Raw genomic sequence first — 18,633 nt, 5'->3', positions numbered from 1 at the left:
TTTTAAGATCTGGGCCATACCATTTTTCCGACAATGTACGTCTGGGTTTAGTTTTAGTAACGTTCTTTGAACAATGTTCAAGTGCGTCTCCTATACTTTTATGCAGACCGTTGGTTTCTTCTTCTATTGCGAAGCCCGGATTAGTGTGAAAGTGGAAATGCTGTTGGAATCTCTCCAATGAGAATTTTTTCCAATTTCTAGTTGTAACTGGTGTCTGTATCATTGGTCTCATATTTTTTATCGGAAGGCTGATGTTAAAGTCAATCCTGAAATGATCAGTCCAGGTGAGAGGCACAATGTTGTTAATTATTGTGGTCTCAATGTTTGTAAATATCAGGTCCAATCTGTGTCCTGCTCTATGTGTAACCTGGTTGACTATTTGTTTGAGTTGTAGGATTCCCATATTATCTGCAAGATGCTTAGTGAGTGAATTGGTATGTGACTCGAAGTGTACATTGAAGTCTCCTAATACTAGGAGATTTTTATGTTTTAGGCAAGCAGGGAGTATCTGAGAGAGAAGCTGCGTGCTAAATTCTACTGTACTTCCTGGAGGGTTATAGATGATAGCTCCTCCCATCAGTGGATAAGTTCCTAAAGACTTTCCAGTCAATTAGGTAAAACAACCTTCCCCTCCTAATCTTGGAATCAATTATTCTTTTAACCTCAAACTCTTCTTCTGAATTCACTAGAACCGGTGCTGGAGGCAAAACGTTCCTTAAATTAGGGGGATTTCGTTTGATCAGAGAGACACAAAAAACTGGGTGTACCTTCAATCTTTTAGGGAGTTTGACCTTTATACAAACTGGATTTACCATTCTCTCTACCACACAAGAGCCAACAAATCTGGGTTGAAACTTCCTGTTTCCCTTTAACCGCATGTTTCGAGTAGTGATCCAAACCTGATCTCCAGGCTCAAAAACTGGACTTTCCCTCCTACTCTTGTCTGTCTGCTTCTTCTGTGAATCTTTTGCTCTTACTAAATTTTCAGTAGCAACTCGATAATCCCTTTGTAACTCCTGCATATTTTCCTCCACAGCTGGTACCTCACTCTCAATCTTATCAATTACCATGTTTGGATGCCTGCCAGAATTTTTTTTAAAAGGAGAAAAACCAGTGAAAGAGTGTACCGAATTATTATAGGCAAATTCTGCTGTACAGAACAAAGCGGGCCAATCTCCCTCTTGGTCAATGAGATACAATTGCAGGTATTGCTCTAAATCCTGTTTCACTCTTTCCGTCTGTCCATCAGTCTCAGGATGGAAACTGGTAGACAAGAGCGAATCCACTCCCAAACACTTCAAAAATGACCTCCAAAAGTGAGACACAAATTGTGACCCCAATCGGAAATCACTACCCTTGGAACTCCATGTAATTTTACAATGTGCTGACTGGACAAGCTAGCTAGCTGGGCAGCGTTCGGAAGAGCCGCTGTAGGAATAAAATGACTCATCTTGGTAAAATGATCTACCACTACCCAAATAGTGGAATACCCTTGACTAGAAGGCAAGTCAACAATGAAATCCATAGAAACGGTATGCTAAGGATATGGGGCTACCGGTAGGGGCATTAATAATTCACTGAGGAGCTTGTCTACTGGCCTTCCCCTTTACACATTGTTCACAAAATGCCACATACTGCCCCACCTGAGATTCCATGCCAAGCCACCAAAATGATTGTTTCAACAGTTCCAAGGTCTTCTTCACTCCTTTGTGGCCTGCTAGTGGATTTTCATGAAACAATTGGATGACTTCATTCTGCAAGTTGTTGTCGGGTACATACAGCTTCCCTTGAAAACAAGGCTTTCCTTCCTTGATTTGTCTCTCGGGACCTTCCAATATCCAACTCTGGATTTCTGCTTGTGATATGCTTGCTCTTATCTTGTCTTCAAAATCCGGGTACAAAATCGTTCCTACAATATTTTCCTCAGCAATGATATGACCTTCTAATCGAATTTCTCTTTCTCCTCCAGTATGCAAATGAGATAGAGCATTAGCCTTTCCATTTACTGAACCAGGCTTATAGAATAGGACAAAGTCATAATCAGCAAAAAAGAGGAACCACCTAAGTTGTCGTGGGGTAAGAGTTCTAGCTGATTTGAGGAACTGTAAATTCTGATGATCTGTAAAGACTTTGATCTCATGCTTCGCTCCCAGCAAACAGTGTCTCCATTCCTGGAACGCATTCTTGACAGCTAGCAATTCTTAGTCCGCAATGGAGTAATTGATTTCAGCAGCAGATAACTTACGAGAGCGATATGCCACTGGATGCACCTGGCCAGTCTCCTTATGCCTCTGTGAGATAATTCCACCGATGGCCAAGTTAGACACATCCACTTTAACATAGAAAGTCTCCTCTGGATTCGGATGAGCCAATATCGTGGCTGTGATGAAAGTTTTCTTAAGTAACTGGAAGGCATTCTCTGTTTCATCATTCCAGTGAAACTTTTCCTTCTTCTTGAGCAAACGAGTGATGGGACTAAGCTTCTCAGATAAGTTTGGAATGAATCGCCTATAAAAATTTGCAAAGCCCAGAAAACTTTGTATTTCCTTGACAGAACGAGGAGCGGGCCAATCTTTTATCGCTCTCACCTTGGAATCATCCATTGAAACACCATCGGAGGAGAGAATGAACCCCAAGAACTCCACTTGCCTGGAATGAAAAAGACATTTCTGCAATTTTACAAACAATTGATTCTCCAATAATGGTTTCAGGATTAATCAAATATGTTGAACATGTTCCTCCAAATTTGCAGATAATATAAGGATGTCATTGATGTATACAACAGCAAAATGATCTAGAAATTCAAATAGAATGTCGTTCACAAAATTCTGAAAAGCAGCGGGTGCATTGCACAGGCCAAAAAGCATGACCTGGTATTCGAACAGACCAAATCGAGTTCGGAATACAGTCTTCCACTCATCACCTTCGGCCACACGAACTAGATGATAGGCTCCCCTTAGGTATAGTTTGGTATAGATCTTGGCTTCTTTGACCTGGTCCAAGAGTTCTAAGATCAAAGGTCAGGGGTATCGATTATTTTTGGTGACTTGATTCAAGGCTCGATAGTCTATGCTGGGTCTCAATTTTCCATCCTTCCTAGGAATAAAGAACAATGGAGTGGAAACTGGAGACTGTGAAGGTCGAATGAACCCATTGGCTAAATATCGGTCCAGGTAGTCTTTTAAAGGTTTGTTTTCCACTTCAGATAGAGCATAGCTGTGACTGCACGGCAAAGACGCCCCAGGTTCAAGTTCGATCTTACAATCATATTCCCGGTGCGGGGGTAGTTTCTCAGCCTCCTTCTCATCAAAGACCGCTGTCAAATCTTGGTATTCCTCGGGAATGCTCTGTATTTCCACAGAGGAAATCATCCGTGCCTGATCTGCCAGAAGAACTGATGGGGACTGCTGTGCAACTGCGACTCTTGAGTTGAAGCAATGTTTCTGACAATACTCAGTATCCAGTTTGATGGTTCTTTTTGCCCAATCTATCTTCGGGTTGTGCTCAGTCAACCATGGCAAACCCAAAATCAATTGAAATTGAGGAGCATCTATAAGGCTAAACCTTAAAATGCTCTGATGTTTTCCAGGCCCACTTAAGGTGATCTCTTCAGTATCCTGGATGATGGGGCCTGATGACAAGTTGGTTCCATCCACTGCCCAAACTGGCTCCAGCTTCTCTTTCTTGACAAAATGAATTCCTAAGGCCATTGCGAATTTGATGTCACAAACATTTCCGGTGGCCCCAGAATCCACAATGACTGAAACTTCGTTCACCTCAACATCTCAAAATCTAATCAGACTGGAAATGATTAAGTTATGTGCGGCCGACTGCAATGTATTAGCTAGAAACTGAGCCATTGGAGTTGTCTCCTCCGCACCTCCCATCAGAGCAACTCCTTCTACTGGTGTGGCCTGTCTTTTACCCATGAATTGTTTTTGGGTCTTTTAGTACATTCTTTGATAAAATGACCAGCGCTTCCACAGTACATACACAATTTGCCGATTCTTCTCTTCTCTCTCTCTTCTTTGGTTAACGGACCTCACACTGAACCAATCTGCATAGGCTCCTCTCCAGACCCCAATTCACTTGGCTTAGATGTTTCAGTCTTAAATCGATCAAAGCGGGGTGGTAGAGATCTTGTTTACTTTCGACGCTCACTTCTTCTCTCAAATTGTCGCTAATCGATCTGAAGAACTACGTCAATTAATTCAGACAACTCTGTGGGTCTCTTGGGATTTTGAGCTAAACCATCTTTCAACTCATCGTTCAGTCTGCTGTAAAAATTGGCAGCTCTCTTCGCCTCTGGCCAATTAGTTTCCACTATCAACTTGTTAAAGTGCGCCAAATAGGCTACCAATTCTCGATTTCCCTGTTTCAGATCTAACAGTTCATTATCAGTAGTTTGCGAAATGGCTCTTTGATAAAAAATGCGCATGAACTCCAACTTAAACTCTTCCAAATGATAAAGAATGGGATCATTGGTGTGTACTAAAGGCATGGACCAGGCAGTGGCATCTCCACTCAGGTAAGACAGTATGAAAGCTACCTTGGATTGGTCTTCTTTGAAGATTATAGGCCTACACAAGAAATGTAAAGAACACTGTGTGAAGACAATCTGTGCCTTGTGTGGGTTCCCCTGAAACCTCTCGGGCGGGGCCAATGTAATTGTCAGGGAGATGGCATGGATAACTTGAGTTGTTAACTCTGTGGCAGAAGGAGAAGGAGAGAAAGGCTAGGATTTTTGTTCTCTAGTGCTTGAACTGGTACTGGCTGATAATTCTTCAACCCTCTGTCGAAAGAAATTGGTTTACTGACTAGATTTCCTGACCTCCTCCCTAGTTTCACTCAACTGCTTCTAAATCCCTTCTAAAACTGACGCCAAAGCCTTAACATCAATACCTTCAGCCATTCTGCCCAAGTGAAGGAATGTAGAGGCACTTCAATCTGTCGAAACTCCGTACCGAAAGTAGTGCCTCCACGGGAGCTGAAGGGCTGAATCACTGTGAGGATGATAATTTCCCAACTCCCCAAACCCGCTGCGCACCAGATTACTCTGCCTGCAGAGGGGAGGGGGAAAGGGGAATGGGAGGACAGAGAGAGATTGCCACTGCGGTGCAACTGGCGCTCTTCCTCATCTGCTCTCCTAGCACCTGAAATTACAAAACACAAATTACTCTGTACACTACGCTTGCAAATATATTTCCATAAATTCTATGTGATTCTAAACTTCTATTTATACCTGAAAAAACAGTGGACTAGCTTCTCTCTTATTAAATTGTGTTAACTTATAAGCTCTAGCCAATGCAGTGCTACTAACAATCATTCTTTCTCTTTGTCGCTCTAGATGATGCAGATGATGAACACGCCGGTAGAGATGATAAGTAGAAATATATATATTTTTATTTACTTGTAGACTAGATGGTAGAGTGCTCCAAGTTAGTGGAGTTTTGAATTAGAGCTGCTAGTTAAGAAAGTCCATTGTGTCATTCATAAGTTCTGAACGGAGAAAAAAGTCTCTGCGCTATTAGTTCTTCAATTAGTAATGTTAAGGAGCTAAAAAATTAAAGAGAAAACGCTGAGCTTTCCTTTTAACAAAAATGAATGAACCAACTGAAAATATACTCTTCCGCTGAGGAAACGAGTTCGTCTATTCCTCTACAACAACAAAAATTGAAGCAACAGGAGCGCTGACTACATCTTTTCTATCATAAAATATGGGGTGACATGAGGGACCAGAATAGCCAAAATGCGGGCAGAGGGAGAGAGTCTAAAGCCCTGACTCTCTCTTAAGTCCAAAGAAAAAATACCTGAATGCTCCCTCGACGGCGGTGTTGGGAACCACTACAGACCTCAAAATACGCCAAGGTGAGGAATTACAGGAAAAGCGACCAGAAAATACCCTCGCAGAGATTCCTCTCAGGAAAAGTGAAGCGTGAAGGAAAACGTTGCTTCACTAACGGAATGACGGTTGAAGTGCGAAACACCACAGGTGCGCAAGCACGATAACCGGCAAGGCAAAATGACCAGGCGAAACACTAGAAGGCTAACTCAGCACCGAGTAGCCGCCATGTTGGAATTTCTGATGTAGCTACTTCACTGGCTAAGGGCTGAAGCATTTAGACTTCTGGCAATCAACTGACTCCAACTCCACAGACCCTGATGAGGAAGTTGATGCAGGTGTAACACACCCCACTGCATCTGCATTAGGACTAACCCGAAGAGACACAATCCTAGCAATTTCTTCACATGAGCGCACTCATCTATAGAGCCCCAACCTCAGTGCACTGCAACTGCACACTTCTGTTTGAATGTTGGGTGACCGCTGTCCTTGCTACGGCTCCCTCCATGTTGCTCAGCAGTTGACTCTGTTGTGCAGGTGTTTTCTGTTTCCATTGCACTGGTGTCTATTATTCAAGTTGTTGCCAGCACCAAGAACTCCGTGCGGGCTGGCTTATACTCACCTCACACACATCCAGCACAGGCGTCACTGTACATATGGCCCTGCCAATAAAGGGGCCGGGCGCATGTGCCCGTAGCCAGTTCAACATGATATCTGTGTGTATCCCCGTGGTCTTGTTGTATGCATGAGGGCCCTGGGCCCTACGACATTACATTGTGCTGTGTACAGCAGACGCAGACATGTCACTGCCAGCAGCGGGTAAGACCTTGGACATGTGGCTTTGTTGTCACCCACTCAATGCGTAAGAGGAGTGGACTGGGCCGTCTTATGGAGGTCCTGCGTTGGGGTGTGAATGATGATTCCGTGGCTCTGGGTGTGGTTCATTGCAGGACATGTGCACATGCATGTATATCTGTTGCGGTGTGGGTCTCATTTGTGGGGTGTAGGTGGTCCCTACACCCACGTATGTGATCTACTTCTGCTTCCATGAGCTCTGACCCCACCCACACCTGTTCGGCCACCTCCTTTTGGCATTCTGACACCTGGCATTGGAATGTGATGTTTGCTTCAGTGAAGTGTTGGGAGCCAGCCGTGGTGGCGGGTGCTTCCTCCTGAAGGGTCTGTGAGGGGCTGGGGTCTTCTCTATGTAGCTTAGCTGCCCTGCTCCTGGGGGTGGGTTGCCTGATATTTCTATGAGCTATTGTAGGACGTCGGAGGTGTGGTGGTCGTCTCCGGCATCACTGATGGGTTGTCTGGTCTGACCTGCTGGATGTGTTTTTTGTCCCTCTGCAATGTGAAGTTGACATGCAGACTATGTGAAAATGTACATTGTGACTGTTTGGGCGATGCTGTCAATTTGGGGGGGGAGAGTGGAATTGGGACTACATGATGGATGTGAGGTTGTACCCATGCATATGCATCTCACAGTTCCCTGCACTGTCCAATGTGATTGGCCTGTTTCTGCGCATGAGCGGACCCAATTGTGTCCCCTGATCTGCAGTGTCGGTGTTGCACTTGGTGCCACATTGTCATGGGATGTGCTGTGATTGCTATGTGTGTGTACTGCAGTGTGCCACGGGGATGAGGGACATGATCCTGGGTCATTGTGGGTGTGCAGAGTGGTTGGCTGGTGTGGAATTCAACATGTCTCACATTAGGATTGGCTGCACTGAGAAGACAGGAGGGCTGCATCTTCATTTTAACACAACTGTTGTGGCTGAAGCTTGTATGGCAGACCACAGACAAGCACAGAGTTTCAAATCTAGAGAACAAAATAAAAGCCAAACAACTTTGAGATAAAATCCTAGGCAGATTGGATTTCTTGCAATGACATCATGGGCAATCTCGGGGAGTATAATGCAATTTTAATCTACATCTATTATTAACAAATAGCAGCACAGATCTATATACAAACTTATATTGCTCTAATAGACCTTTTGCCAAATGAGCAAAGGAACTGACGGTCAAAGAGAGTAAACAGAGCAGGACTGACGTAAGAGTCTGTGGAGGTACTCCTTCAGCAGTCAAATCTTATTGAATCTGTCTGACAAGCCTACACTCTTGTGTATCCTGAATTGTTATCGTGTTCTAATACATGCACCACCATCAGCTACATTTAGTGATCTTTATTGAAGGACCCTGTTGCAACATTAGTTCGATCAACCCATCCTCATGTCCAGTTAGAAAAATGTACGACTATTAAAGATTCAAGACAAATATTTACCATGGGAGGCTCCTCAGTGGAAACACCACAGGTAAAGAATGCTAACAATACAAGGAGGCTTGTTTTATGTTATTTGGAATATATATGTAAGGAATTCAGTTACCTCCCATTAGGCCCCATACTCAAAGTGACAATATTACTTTCATATTACAAAGTATTTTATCTGTATCCATGACTGATAAAGAGCAGCCAATCTGCACTTCCTGCATCTGGAGTCAGCAGTGTTCCCCCTGCTTCACCACTACACTTTGCATCCCTTCACTACTGTGGAACACTCTGTTACTTTATAGCTTGGTTCATCCTACACAAATCACATGCATACGTATACACACAAGGGCAGAAATGCCTGCAACTGACCTTTATTTAAAGGCATCACCAGGCAGAGATGGAGATAGTCAAAAAGGTTACAAATGTAAGGGGAGGAGCATTTTTAAAGGGGCCTGCACATCGCTTAAAGGACCCACGGTCTTTACCTGCACTGCTGCCTGTTGGACCCAGGTAATCAGCATCACATTCTCCCCCACCTACCCCTCCTTTTGAACAAAAGACTCAAAAACAGAACTGCAAAAGTCATTTATCTTATTTTCTTTAAATAAGGCAGCCAGTGCCTCAAATAGATTTTAAAGCGTGTACAGTACAAGTTTGACTACAATACAGAAGTGCTCATTATCACAGTATTACAAAAGCCAGACACACTACAGCACTTGGCAAATGTCCTGCATTTATTTAAAACAACATTATTTATCCACTCATTCATTTTAACCTTTCTTTTATTATGATTACTTCTACCATTATAGCCTTAGAGTCCATTATAGCAGGCTCTATCGGCCATTAAAGACCCTCTCCAGCGTTAAAGGCCAGACACTTTGCTTGCGCCTTTAACAAGGAAGAGGCCTTTAATGGCCGATACAGCCCGCTATGGAGAGCTCTAAGGCTATTAGAACACTCCGCCCCTAGAGGGCAGAATGTTTTAATTTGAAAATCAAAGACCTCACGAAGACCGAGGGGAATGAAATCCCCTCGGGCTCAGTGAGGCCTTTTGTTCACAGCAATAGCTGTGAACAAACATTGGAATGTTGTAGCTCCCGGATTCTACCAGCCATTGGAAGCCCTGAGAACTCCACTGTTTAAATGCAGCACCTAACATTCCACTGTCCTAATATTTCATAAATCCCTCCTCCCCTTCCAGATACATTTATCCAGTCTTTTTGATCCGTATTCGACTTCTTCACCTTGGCAGCAGCAGAACAGTGTATAAAGAGAACTAGCAGTGGATAAGTGCTAAAACTAGACCCAATCATTCACCTCCACCTTCACTCCCAACAAATCAAAAACTAGTACAATGAGTGACCTCAATAAGTGTACTGCCAACAGCAACTTCAGTATCTTTGATATGCCAGGCATGTCACTGCAACCCCACTGTTTTCAGGGTCTTTGTTTCCAAGGGGTGTTAAGTAGAGATGGGCCAAAGAGGTGACGCTGGTAGAAAATAACACTTTTTTATTCCCAAACAGTATGTAAAAATGTCCAATCTAAAATGAGAAAAGTGAACAAAATTTAAAAAGCTATCTTTGGTTTTCTTTTTGAGAAGTACCATCCTCGCCCACATTCCTGCTGAGAAGTGTGAAAACTTTCCTACCAAAGAAAAGGAGTGCAGTTGGTTAGAGCCTAGAAGAAACTGCCGTTTTAAAGCACTGCAGTAAAACTGAGTGAAAATGACAATAAACATAGTGAAAAGGTCAGAAATTCTACAAAAAAGATCCTAGTTGAAATTTTACTAAGATGGGGCACCCTGAAAAGAAATGTGCCCCTATTCTTGTACCATTTCAATGTAGTAAAAGGGGACTTCACTTTTCTCTCCAAGCTGAATGTTGTAGGTGAGCGAATGAGAGAGCGAGAGGGGTGACGAGATGAAATAGTTTTGAGTTATGCAGAGATAAGGAATGAAGAAGAGAGACAGAGGTGTGGTAGAGAGAGAGAGAGGTGAGATGGATGCAGAAAGAGAGAGTGAGGTAGAGAAAGTGGCGACGTAGAAAGAGTTCAGGAGCAGAGATACATAAAGAGAGAGATACGTTAGAGAGTCCGGTAAGTAAATAGCTATGGAAATGAATAGTGAGATGAGAAAGAGAGAGAGAGATAGAGAGAGAAGGTGATGATAGAAAAAGAGGTAAAGACAGAGAAGTAGCCCGAAAGGAGTAAAGTAGTCTGAGCGGTGAGGTAGAAGGAACACAGGTAGAAAGAGGTGAAGGTGTGCTTGAGAGCCTGGAAACATTTGTTGCAGTTAACTTGAGCACTAATTAATAATTTTACTAATTGGACTAACGTAGATCTAATGTTGATCTTTTGAAGTTAGTTCTATGGGACTCCAGTGGGTGTCTTACTTTGCACTATTTAGATATTATTATAAATTATATTTTATAAAATCAGAGATGTTCAAAATAAGGTCTACGGAGCCTTGATAAAGCAGAAATTTATCGGTGAAACATGTCAGCTGTGATTCTGCTCAATAATTAAATACGAAAGGATTGACTCCTAGTCTGAAATAATCGTATATCACTTCCAACTCATATGATACAATTAGAATGTATAAATTGACAATGTAAGTATACTTTCATATTGTGAGCCATGTATTTTGATACAGTAAATTGATTGCTTGTAAATATATTACCCTTTTCGAGTGTGATATGTTGATATAATCATTGTTCAAGTATTCAGATTTGTCAATGTAGGTGCTTTTGAGATTTTGGAGAATTTGTTCAATTATGACACCAGTGGGTATCTGGTGACATCAGTTGCGGGCCCTTACACAAAGCCGAATTACTTTCCTACTCTTTTTGTGATATTAGAGAGAGGATTTGTAAAGGTGAGGTAGGAAAAGAAAGGTACATTGAGAGGTTAGTTAGCGATGGAGAGATTTATGACAAAGATCTAGATAATGCAGTGAGTGAGATCTGAGGTAGAGAGTTGAGGGAAAACAGAGTGAGGTAAAAAGAGGATTATGAGAAAAGTAAAGAGATGAGGTGCAGAGAGAGCTAGAGAGGAGAATTAAAAGGAGAAATGAGGTTGAGAAAGGTAAAGTAGATGGGGAGTGATACAGGGTGGTGTGATAGAAAGAGCAATGGAGAAAGAGAGGTGAGTTAGAGATGCGAAGGTAGGCAGAGTTAGTGGTAGAGACAGAGGAGATAGGAAAAAAAGAAGGTTTGGAATGAGGCGTATTTAAGAGAGAGTACGTTTTGGGGTGAGTAAAGGTGATGCAGAGAGTTAATACAGAGCAAGAGGTAGGTGTAGAGAGATGCAGAGATTAATACAACTAGAAAAAGACAGGAGCAAGGTAGAAAAGGTCAGGTGACATAAGGTTTGAGACATGAGTCAGAAATACAAGTGAGACAGAGAAATAGAAGTAGAGGAAGAGTTAAAGAGAAGTGAGGTTAGGTAGGTAGGGAGAGAGAGATGGCACAGCAAGAGATAGGTGAGGATGCAGATAGAGACAAAAATGTAGAGAGTGGTAATGAAGAGATAGGTAGTAAAAGAGACAGAGTCAGAGGTAGGCAGAGAGAGAGAAAGAGGCAAAGAAAGTTATAGAGATGGCAGTGAAAGAGAGAGAGAGATCACTTTGCCACCGTGTCTCTTGGAATGGAGGAGACCATGTGCAGATGTCCAATTTGCTCATGCATTAAAGTGGCTTAGTGATGACTGCCACAGTATGACTCCATTAATCCTGCCCTCTTCAGCAAAATATGTGAGGTTTAGTCAGAGATTCCTGCCTCTGGTAAAATGTAGGCTGGCAACCTGCGTTCTTAATAGTTCCTTTTCTTTTCTGCAGAAAGCACCAGACCCGACCAATACAAAATCTATCATAGATTAAATATTGAAGGCATATCCTGTGCCAGTACTTAAACTGTAAAAAAAACCACAAGTGCATGAATGCAAATATTTTCTTGGCATGTGGCTGCCGGAGATGCTTAATTCCAGGGTTGCTGAACACCAAGGCTGCTAGTGTTGGTTTCACCTCATGCCACTTTGCTCCATCGCCCTTCACTTTCTGTCCTGGCTTTCTCTTCCTCATTTCTCTTTTTTTCCGCCATTCTCTCTCTTGTGGGGGCATATTATCAATGGCCAGCGATAATTGTCGCTGACCGTGCTTAGCGATAATTTTGTCATTGCAAGCTATCTCTGGAATTTATCGCCCTGGTAGCGCGTTATTAACAATGCGTTTCTCCAGGGCGCAAAAATTCCAGAGATAGCGAGGTCATCGCCGTTTTGCAGGGGACATCGCTGGTTTTCCAGCGATATTCCCTGCAAAACAGCGATAACCTTGCTGATACGACCCACAGGGTCGTATCAGCATAATCCACCCCGATGTTAGAGATAGGTAAGTCTGCATTTTAGCAGACGTTAGTTTTTGGAGAAAACAACGGTTTTCTCCAAAAACTAACGTGGGCTAAAATGCTGGGGCGGCCTTGTAAATATCGCGATGTGCACATCAGTGATATTTACAAAGTTGTCCTGCCCAGTGACGCCCATTTTGCATCTCATTAGATATGCAAAGGGAGGCGTTGGGTAAAAGGGTGCTAACTTGCGCTAATGCATGTTAGCACCCTCTTGTTAATAGGGCGATAGTTTTATCTCCGCTTTTTTGGCTTTAAACGCCAAAAAAGCAGAGATAAAGCCCTTGTAAATATGCCCCGTGGTGGGCAAAGACTCATAGTGAAAAAGAAGTCCTGGTTCCAAGAAAGAGTGCTGGTGAGCATCACCTACAATCGCTGGTACAAATTATGCACTGCTCTTCTCCAATTGGACAAAGCATCGCAAGATTTATGCTTGTTTAAACAGGCTGACCGCAGATAACTATACTATGAAGACAGTTCTGGAAACCATCTTTCTTACCTTAGTTTTCCCTCGTATTTTCAGAACAATAAACTGTTAACTGTGAAACACCATAGTTCTAGGGACAAGTAAAACACAGGTCTTCTCTTTTAAACCATGTCCTCATTTTACACTGCCAATTCCTTGGCGCGTAGACACCTAAAGGCAAAGATTTCAAATAAAATATCTATAACGACATATATGTTTCTAAATCTTTTTGGCAAAGATACTGGAGCACCAGACTCAGTGCTCATGAATTGAGTTGGGCTTCTATCAATCACACACAAGAATCCACATATTTATGTACAAGATAATTTAGGCAGCTGCAACAGCAGGCAATGGAAAAGTGAGTTGACATTTGCATTTAGTGTTACTCTGCTGATATTAGACAGTTGCATGACATAGACCTGCTGTGCCACATGCATTGCTCCCTTTGTCCTTTTGTCCTTTCAATGGCAAGTCAGGTTTTGTTCCATCTATGACCTGCGAGACAATAGTCAACCTTATTTGTACCTTTGATAACTGCATAGTCTCCTAAGTGCCAGCAACAAAATGAAATATGGTCAAAGCGTGTCCACCTATGATGTCATCAGAGATGGGACCGTGTGATGACATCGTAAACAGGCGTTTGAGGAGGCTTGATGGTTCTCTGCAAAAGAGCTCCAAATTACACAAGGGGTGGTGGAACGTACGAAGCTAAGGGGGGAAACTCTACGTTTCAAAGAGGTTTAAAAATAGACATTAGGACGAGGGGTAATGTTCTGGACTGCAAATCCCTTCATTTTAATTCAGTCAATTTTCTTGTGGTTTTATTCACGGCTAAATATCATCTTAAAGACAATTGGGTTCAGTTACCTGTTCATTCAAAAGTGAAATTTGATCCTAAATCTAGTCTGATTAGATGATGAGAAGTTCCCACAATCTCTCCTGATGCACTCAACAGAACATCTGCAACAAAATCCAGCTCATTCTAAACCTGTTCTTCCTCCACTGCCTCTTCCACAGTGTGCCCACAGATAACTCCCACATCCTCATCGTGGCCGCAGTTGTGCTGTCCAATCTTTGACCGGCGGCATTCCAGAAGGGTTCGTTCAGTGCCGACACACCTCACATCATCTAATAGAATCCTGAGGTCTACTCCTTCACCAAACTCTGCTTTCTTTACCACTTTCAGCACAAAAGGGTAGCCTAGCTGCTGGCACACCACTCCAGCTGCCCGACTGTCAAACATGTCATTGCAAATGGTTCCCCACTCCCCGTTGATGTGGATCTCCACTCGGCCACGGTCGGGTAGGTTTGCCCTGTTGACCAGTCTTACTGTACCATGTTTTAGCTTCTTCTGCTTCTTTTTGATTTTTTTCACCCTCCTGCGTTTCTGTTGCTTGCTGACTCGGCGTCTCACACCAACTGTGGTTAGATATGGCTGTTGAGGTTTGGTTGGCACTGGGGTCATCGGACGATGAGGGTTTTGGGATGGTGCTGACGTCTTACCCAACTTGGCCATATCGGGCTTAAGGCGATCAATGAGCGTTGTGTACCAGTTGGAAGAGGATTGCCAAGGCACCTTGGATGGCCGTGAGGTTGTGGATGCACGTGATTTTGGCCTCTGAGTTGCTACCATCTTAGTAGCTGCCAGTGTTACCCTTGGGGCTGTGGTGATAGGCCTCACCCTGGGGAACGGTGGCTCATTTCTTCTTGCAGGGGAAGAAGTGCTGTAAACTCTTGTCGTTGTAGCATGAAAATCTGGCCTCCTCGTGCTTCTGGGGGTTGTCTTGTTGGTACTTGCAATGACGCTGGGAGCAAGTGACGGGGAAGGCGTAGTTTTAGATCTCAGAACAAATTCTAAAACACAGAAAAAAGCTGTGAGATAAAGTCTTACATTCATTTTTTTTTATTTCAAAAACATTTTTGTAGCATACTGCACCACAGGAGAGCTGGCTGATAGCAAAATCCCAAGATTTTTACTATAAGACAGTTTACCCTTGCCTGTGAAAGAAGGGTTACATCATTTATGTTTCCTGTTAAGAAATATGTAGACCATCAGAATTTCAGGTTATTGCTTTAATGATGGTTTGAAGTCCAGAAATAGCGTCTGTTGTTAAGGAGCTGGCTTGGTAATTTTTCACTTAAACACCTAAATGAGCTGTTGTGAATTATTTTATTTTTTAATGCATGCTATAACTTATTGCAGCACTAACTGTTGGTGCATAATGTATTCATGCAATAAGTCTATGAACTCCAAATTCTCATACAAAAAAATATTACCTAAGGTAAGGTCAATTATTGAATTTTATGTGTTTTCGTCAGATATTGTCAAACTTCTAAGCACTAAATTACATCAGCTATTTTGAATAACTAGTACTCGCTTAAGTGTGGGAATTTACATCCTCAGCTCACAAAATGTTGACTTGATGTTACCGACCACTCTGGCTTCGCTTTCATTTCTGCAGAGTCCACAAACATGATAAGATACCATTTCGGTGCTGCATGTGAGCTCAGAGGCGGAGACGAAGAGAAGCCAGGGCTCTCCGCATAGGGTCTTTGAAAATATAAAACATTTCAATGTTAAAAAACGCCCAGTGCTTTACTGAAAAATGTTATACAGTAGCACTAAAAAAAGAAACATTAAAAGTTGGATGGGCGCATGTGCATTTAAAATAAGGCGATGTAAACTGTTATGGTATATTATTTAATAGGTGCATGCCTACATCTCTTTTGCCATCTGTGCTGTATGGTCAATTATTCAAATGGAATAACGTTTTTTAAAGGCTATATGTGTATTTGAATATAGCCTTATAGCCCGCCGTAGCGGGCTATACTGGCTATTAAAGGCCCGCTCCAGCAGGACTTTAATAACCGGTATAGCCTAGCTACGAAGGGCAATAATGTTATTAGAACATTCTGCTACTAGAGGGCAGAATGTTCTAGCAAATAAAACAAAGGCTTCAGTGAGCGCAAGGGGATTGAAATCCCCTCAGACTCCCCGAAGCCTATGTTCACAGCCACAACTGTGAACAAAGAAGCATTGGAATGTTGGAGATCCGGGCTTATACCAGCCATTATAAGCCTGGAGCTACTCTATTGTTTTCAATGGAGCTCCCAACATTCCAGTGTTCTAATATAGCCATATAGCCCGCCGTAGCGGGCTATACCGGCTATTAAAGGCCCGCTGCATCGTTAAAGGCCTGAGCCGAAGGCGAGGGCCTTTAACAAAGCAGCGGGACTTTAATAGAGGGTGTAGCCCTGCTACGAAGGGCTATATGGCTATTAGAACATTCTGCCACTAGAGGGCAGAATGTTCTAACAAATTAAACAAAGCCTTCAGGGAGCGCGAGTGGATTGAAATCTTCTCAGGCTCCCCGAAGCCTTTGTTCACAGCCAGAGCTGTGAACAAAGAAACATTGGAATGTTGGAGCTCCGGGCTTATACCAGCCATTATAAGCCTGGAGCACTCCATTGTTTTCACTGGAAATTCCAATGTTCCAATGTTCTAATATAGCCTTATAGCCCGCTGTAGCGGGCTATATCGGCTATTAAAGGCCCGCTGCAGCGTTAAAGGCCCGAGCCGAAGGCGAGGGACTTTAACAAAGCAGAGGGACTTTAAATCCGGTATAGCCCTGCTACGAAGGGCTATAAGGCTATTAGAACATTCTGCCACTAGAGGGCAGAATGTTCTAACAAAACGAAGCCTTCAGGGAGCACGAGGGCTTTCAAATCCCCTCAGGCTCCCTGAAGCCTTTGTTCCCAGCCAGAGCTGTGAACAAAGAAGCATTGGAATGTTGGAGCTCCGGGCTTATACCAGCCATTATAAGACTGGAGCTACTCCATTGTTTTTAATGGAGTTCCCAACATTCCAGTGTTCTAATTCATCTTAAAAGAGCTATGTAAAATATTATTCAATAAGAATATTAATGTCAGGATCCAACTGTAAGGTGCGTCTTTGCTTTTTAATTAAGAAAAATATCCAAATTTACACCTGGTATAAGAAGGTTTGAGACTTGGATAAAAATGAAGCAAACAAAATAATAGCATTAAAAAGGGTCTCATGCATGACAAACTTATGTACACAGGTTTTCTTTGGGGGCTCATCGCGCTGCTCCACCTTATTGGTGGTTCAATTTGTAAAATGTAAATTACCTCTAACAATCGGGATGCAGGCGGCTATGCTGTAGATTCACATGCTTTGCACATGCATGCCAACTATTAGTGGCTTGGAACATTACATGTAGTTTTTCTTTGAAGAAGAGGTTTCAGTTTTGTGGAGAATCGTGATATCTAACCCTGAAATCCGCAGTGCACCAGGACACAGACTCCACCTCAGATTGTGTTTTATTTCCTATAGGAAAGTGTAAGAATAGAAAAGCGAAGCAATAAAAAGTTTGTGAACAGGGAGTGTACATACATGAGGAAGATACAGCTGCATTTTGAGCAGTGGAAAAAGGAAGAATAAAATGACAATAACAGTAGTTTATTTTCATTTTATTTTTCCGTTGTTAGGCAGGTTCACAGGGAGGGGTGGGGCTTGGCTGTCGTCACAGCCAGTAGGGGAGAAGTGGTTGGGGCACTTAAGTGCATATGATTATGTTCAGTTCCAATGAATCAGCTGGCAGATGTCCTCAGGTAAAAACAGGTTCTTGAGAAGCAGGTTTACATTTTTTCTCCACCAGGCATATTTTGCCGTGTCCATCAAATTGTCTTATGAATAAGTTGAGATTTTTTTTTTTTGCATAGGAAGAATTTGTTAGGACATCCTTTTATTCTTCAACATACACAGGCACATTGTAATGTGAAGCTGCTCTAGCCTTGCTTGAGTTGCATACTAATGTGTCATTTGAAGGTGATACTCTCCCTGGATAAGGCTCATGGAATGTATCATCTTGTTGGTCTATTGTATAATTATGCCATGCCTCTTCCCGATATTCCCGATCAATCTTGATCTACTGATAGTATGTCGATGGTTGATGAAGATTGGTCCTTGGTTGTGTAGAGCTTTGCATGCATGCGTGAGTATCTTGAACTGGCATCTCTTCTGAATGGGAAGTCAGTGTAGGTTTCTGAGGTGGGCGTGATGCGGGTCCATTTGGGGAAGTCCAAGATGAGTCTTGTTGCGGTGTTCCATATGGTCTGGAGTCTTTTGAGATGCTGGGTGGTGATTTCGGTGTAGAGTGCGTTGCCATACTCGAGGCGGCTGGTGATGAGGGCCTACTTAAATCTTTTTTTGGAGGAGAAAGGGATCCAACTGTAGATTCCGCAGAGCATGTGGATGGTGTGGAAGCAGGAGGAGGTGATTGCTTTAAATTATCGTTTCATGGTCAGATAGCTGTCAAAGATGATGCCAAGGTTGTGAGCGTGGTCTGTCAGTGTAGTTGTTGATCTGAGTTTTGCTGGCCACCAGCTGTGGTCCCATGCTGAAGTGTTTTTCCCCGAAGATCAGTACTTTTGTTTTGTCGAAGCTGAGTTTGAGGCAGCTGTCTCTCATCTATTTGGCTATGTTGATCATGGCGTTGCAGAAGTTGATTTTGGTGTTAGAGGGGTCCTCGGTCAGCGATAGAAGAAGTTGAGCGTCGTCAGCATAGGAGATTATGTTGAGTCTGTAGGATATGACAACATTTGTGAGTGGGGCCTGTAGATGTTGAACAGG

The 18,633-nt window shown here is 42.8% G+C and overlaps 1 protein-coding gene across 1 annotated transcript in view; it reads right to left on the bottom strand.

Annotated features, from left to right (window-relative positions):
* Nucleotides 1-8,696: 8,696 nt before the first annotated feature.
* The window catches only part of LOC146798150 (HHIP-like protein 1), a 278,348-nt gene continuing 268,411 nt past the window's right edge, over nt 8,697-18,633 (bottom strand). The window contains exon 9 of the mRNA XM_085625400.1: nt 8,697-14,834. Within this exon, the coding sequence (XP_085481526.1) occupies nt 13,963-14,834 (872 nt within the window). The 3' untranslated portion in view covers nt 8,697-13,962. The remainder of the gene's footprint in view (nt 14,835-18,633) is intronic.

The sequence above is a fragment of the Triturus cristatus genome, chromosome 9 (genome assembly GCF_964204655.1).
Source record: "Triturus cristatus chromosome 9, aTriCri1.1, whole genome shotgun sequence".
Classification (NCBI taxonomy): Eukaryota; Metazoa; Chordata; class Amphibia; order Caudata; family Salamandridae; genus Triturus; species Triturus cristatus.
This window is presented reverse-complemented; position numbering and strand designations above follow the sequence as displayed.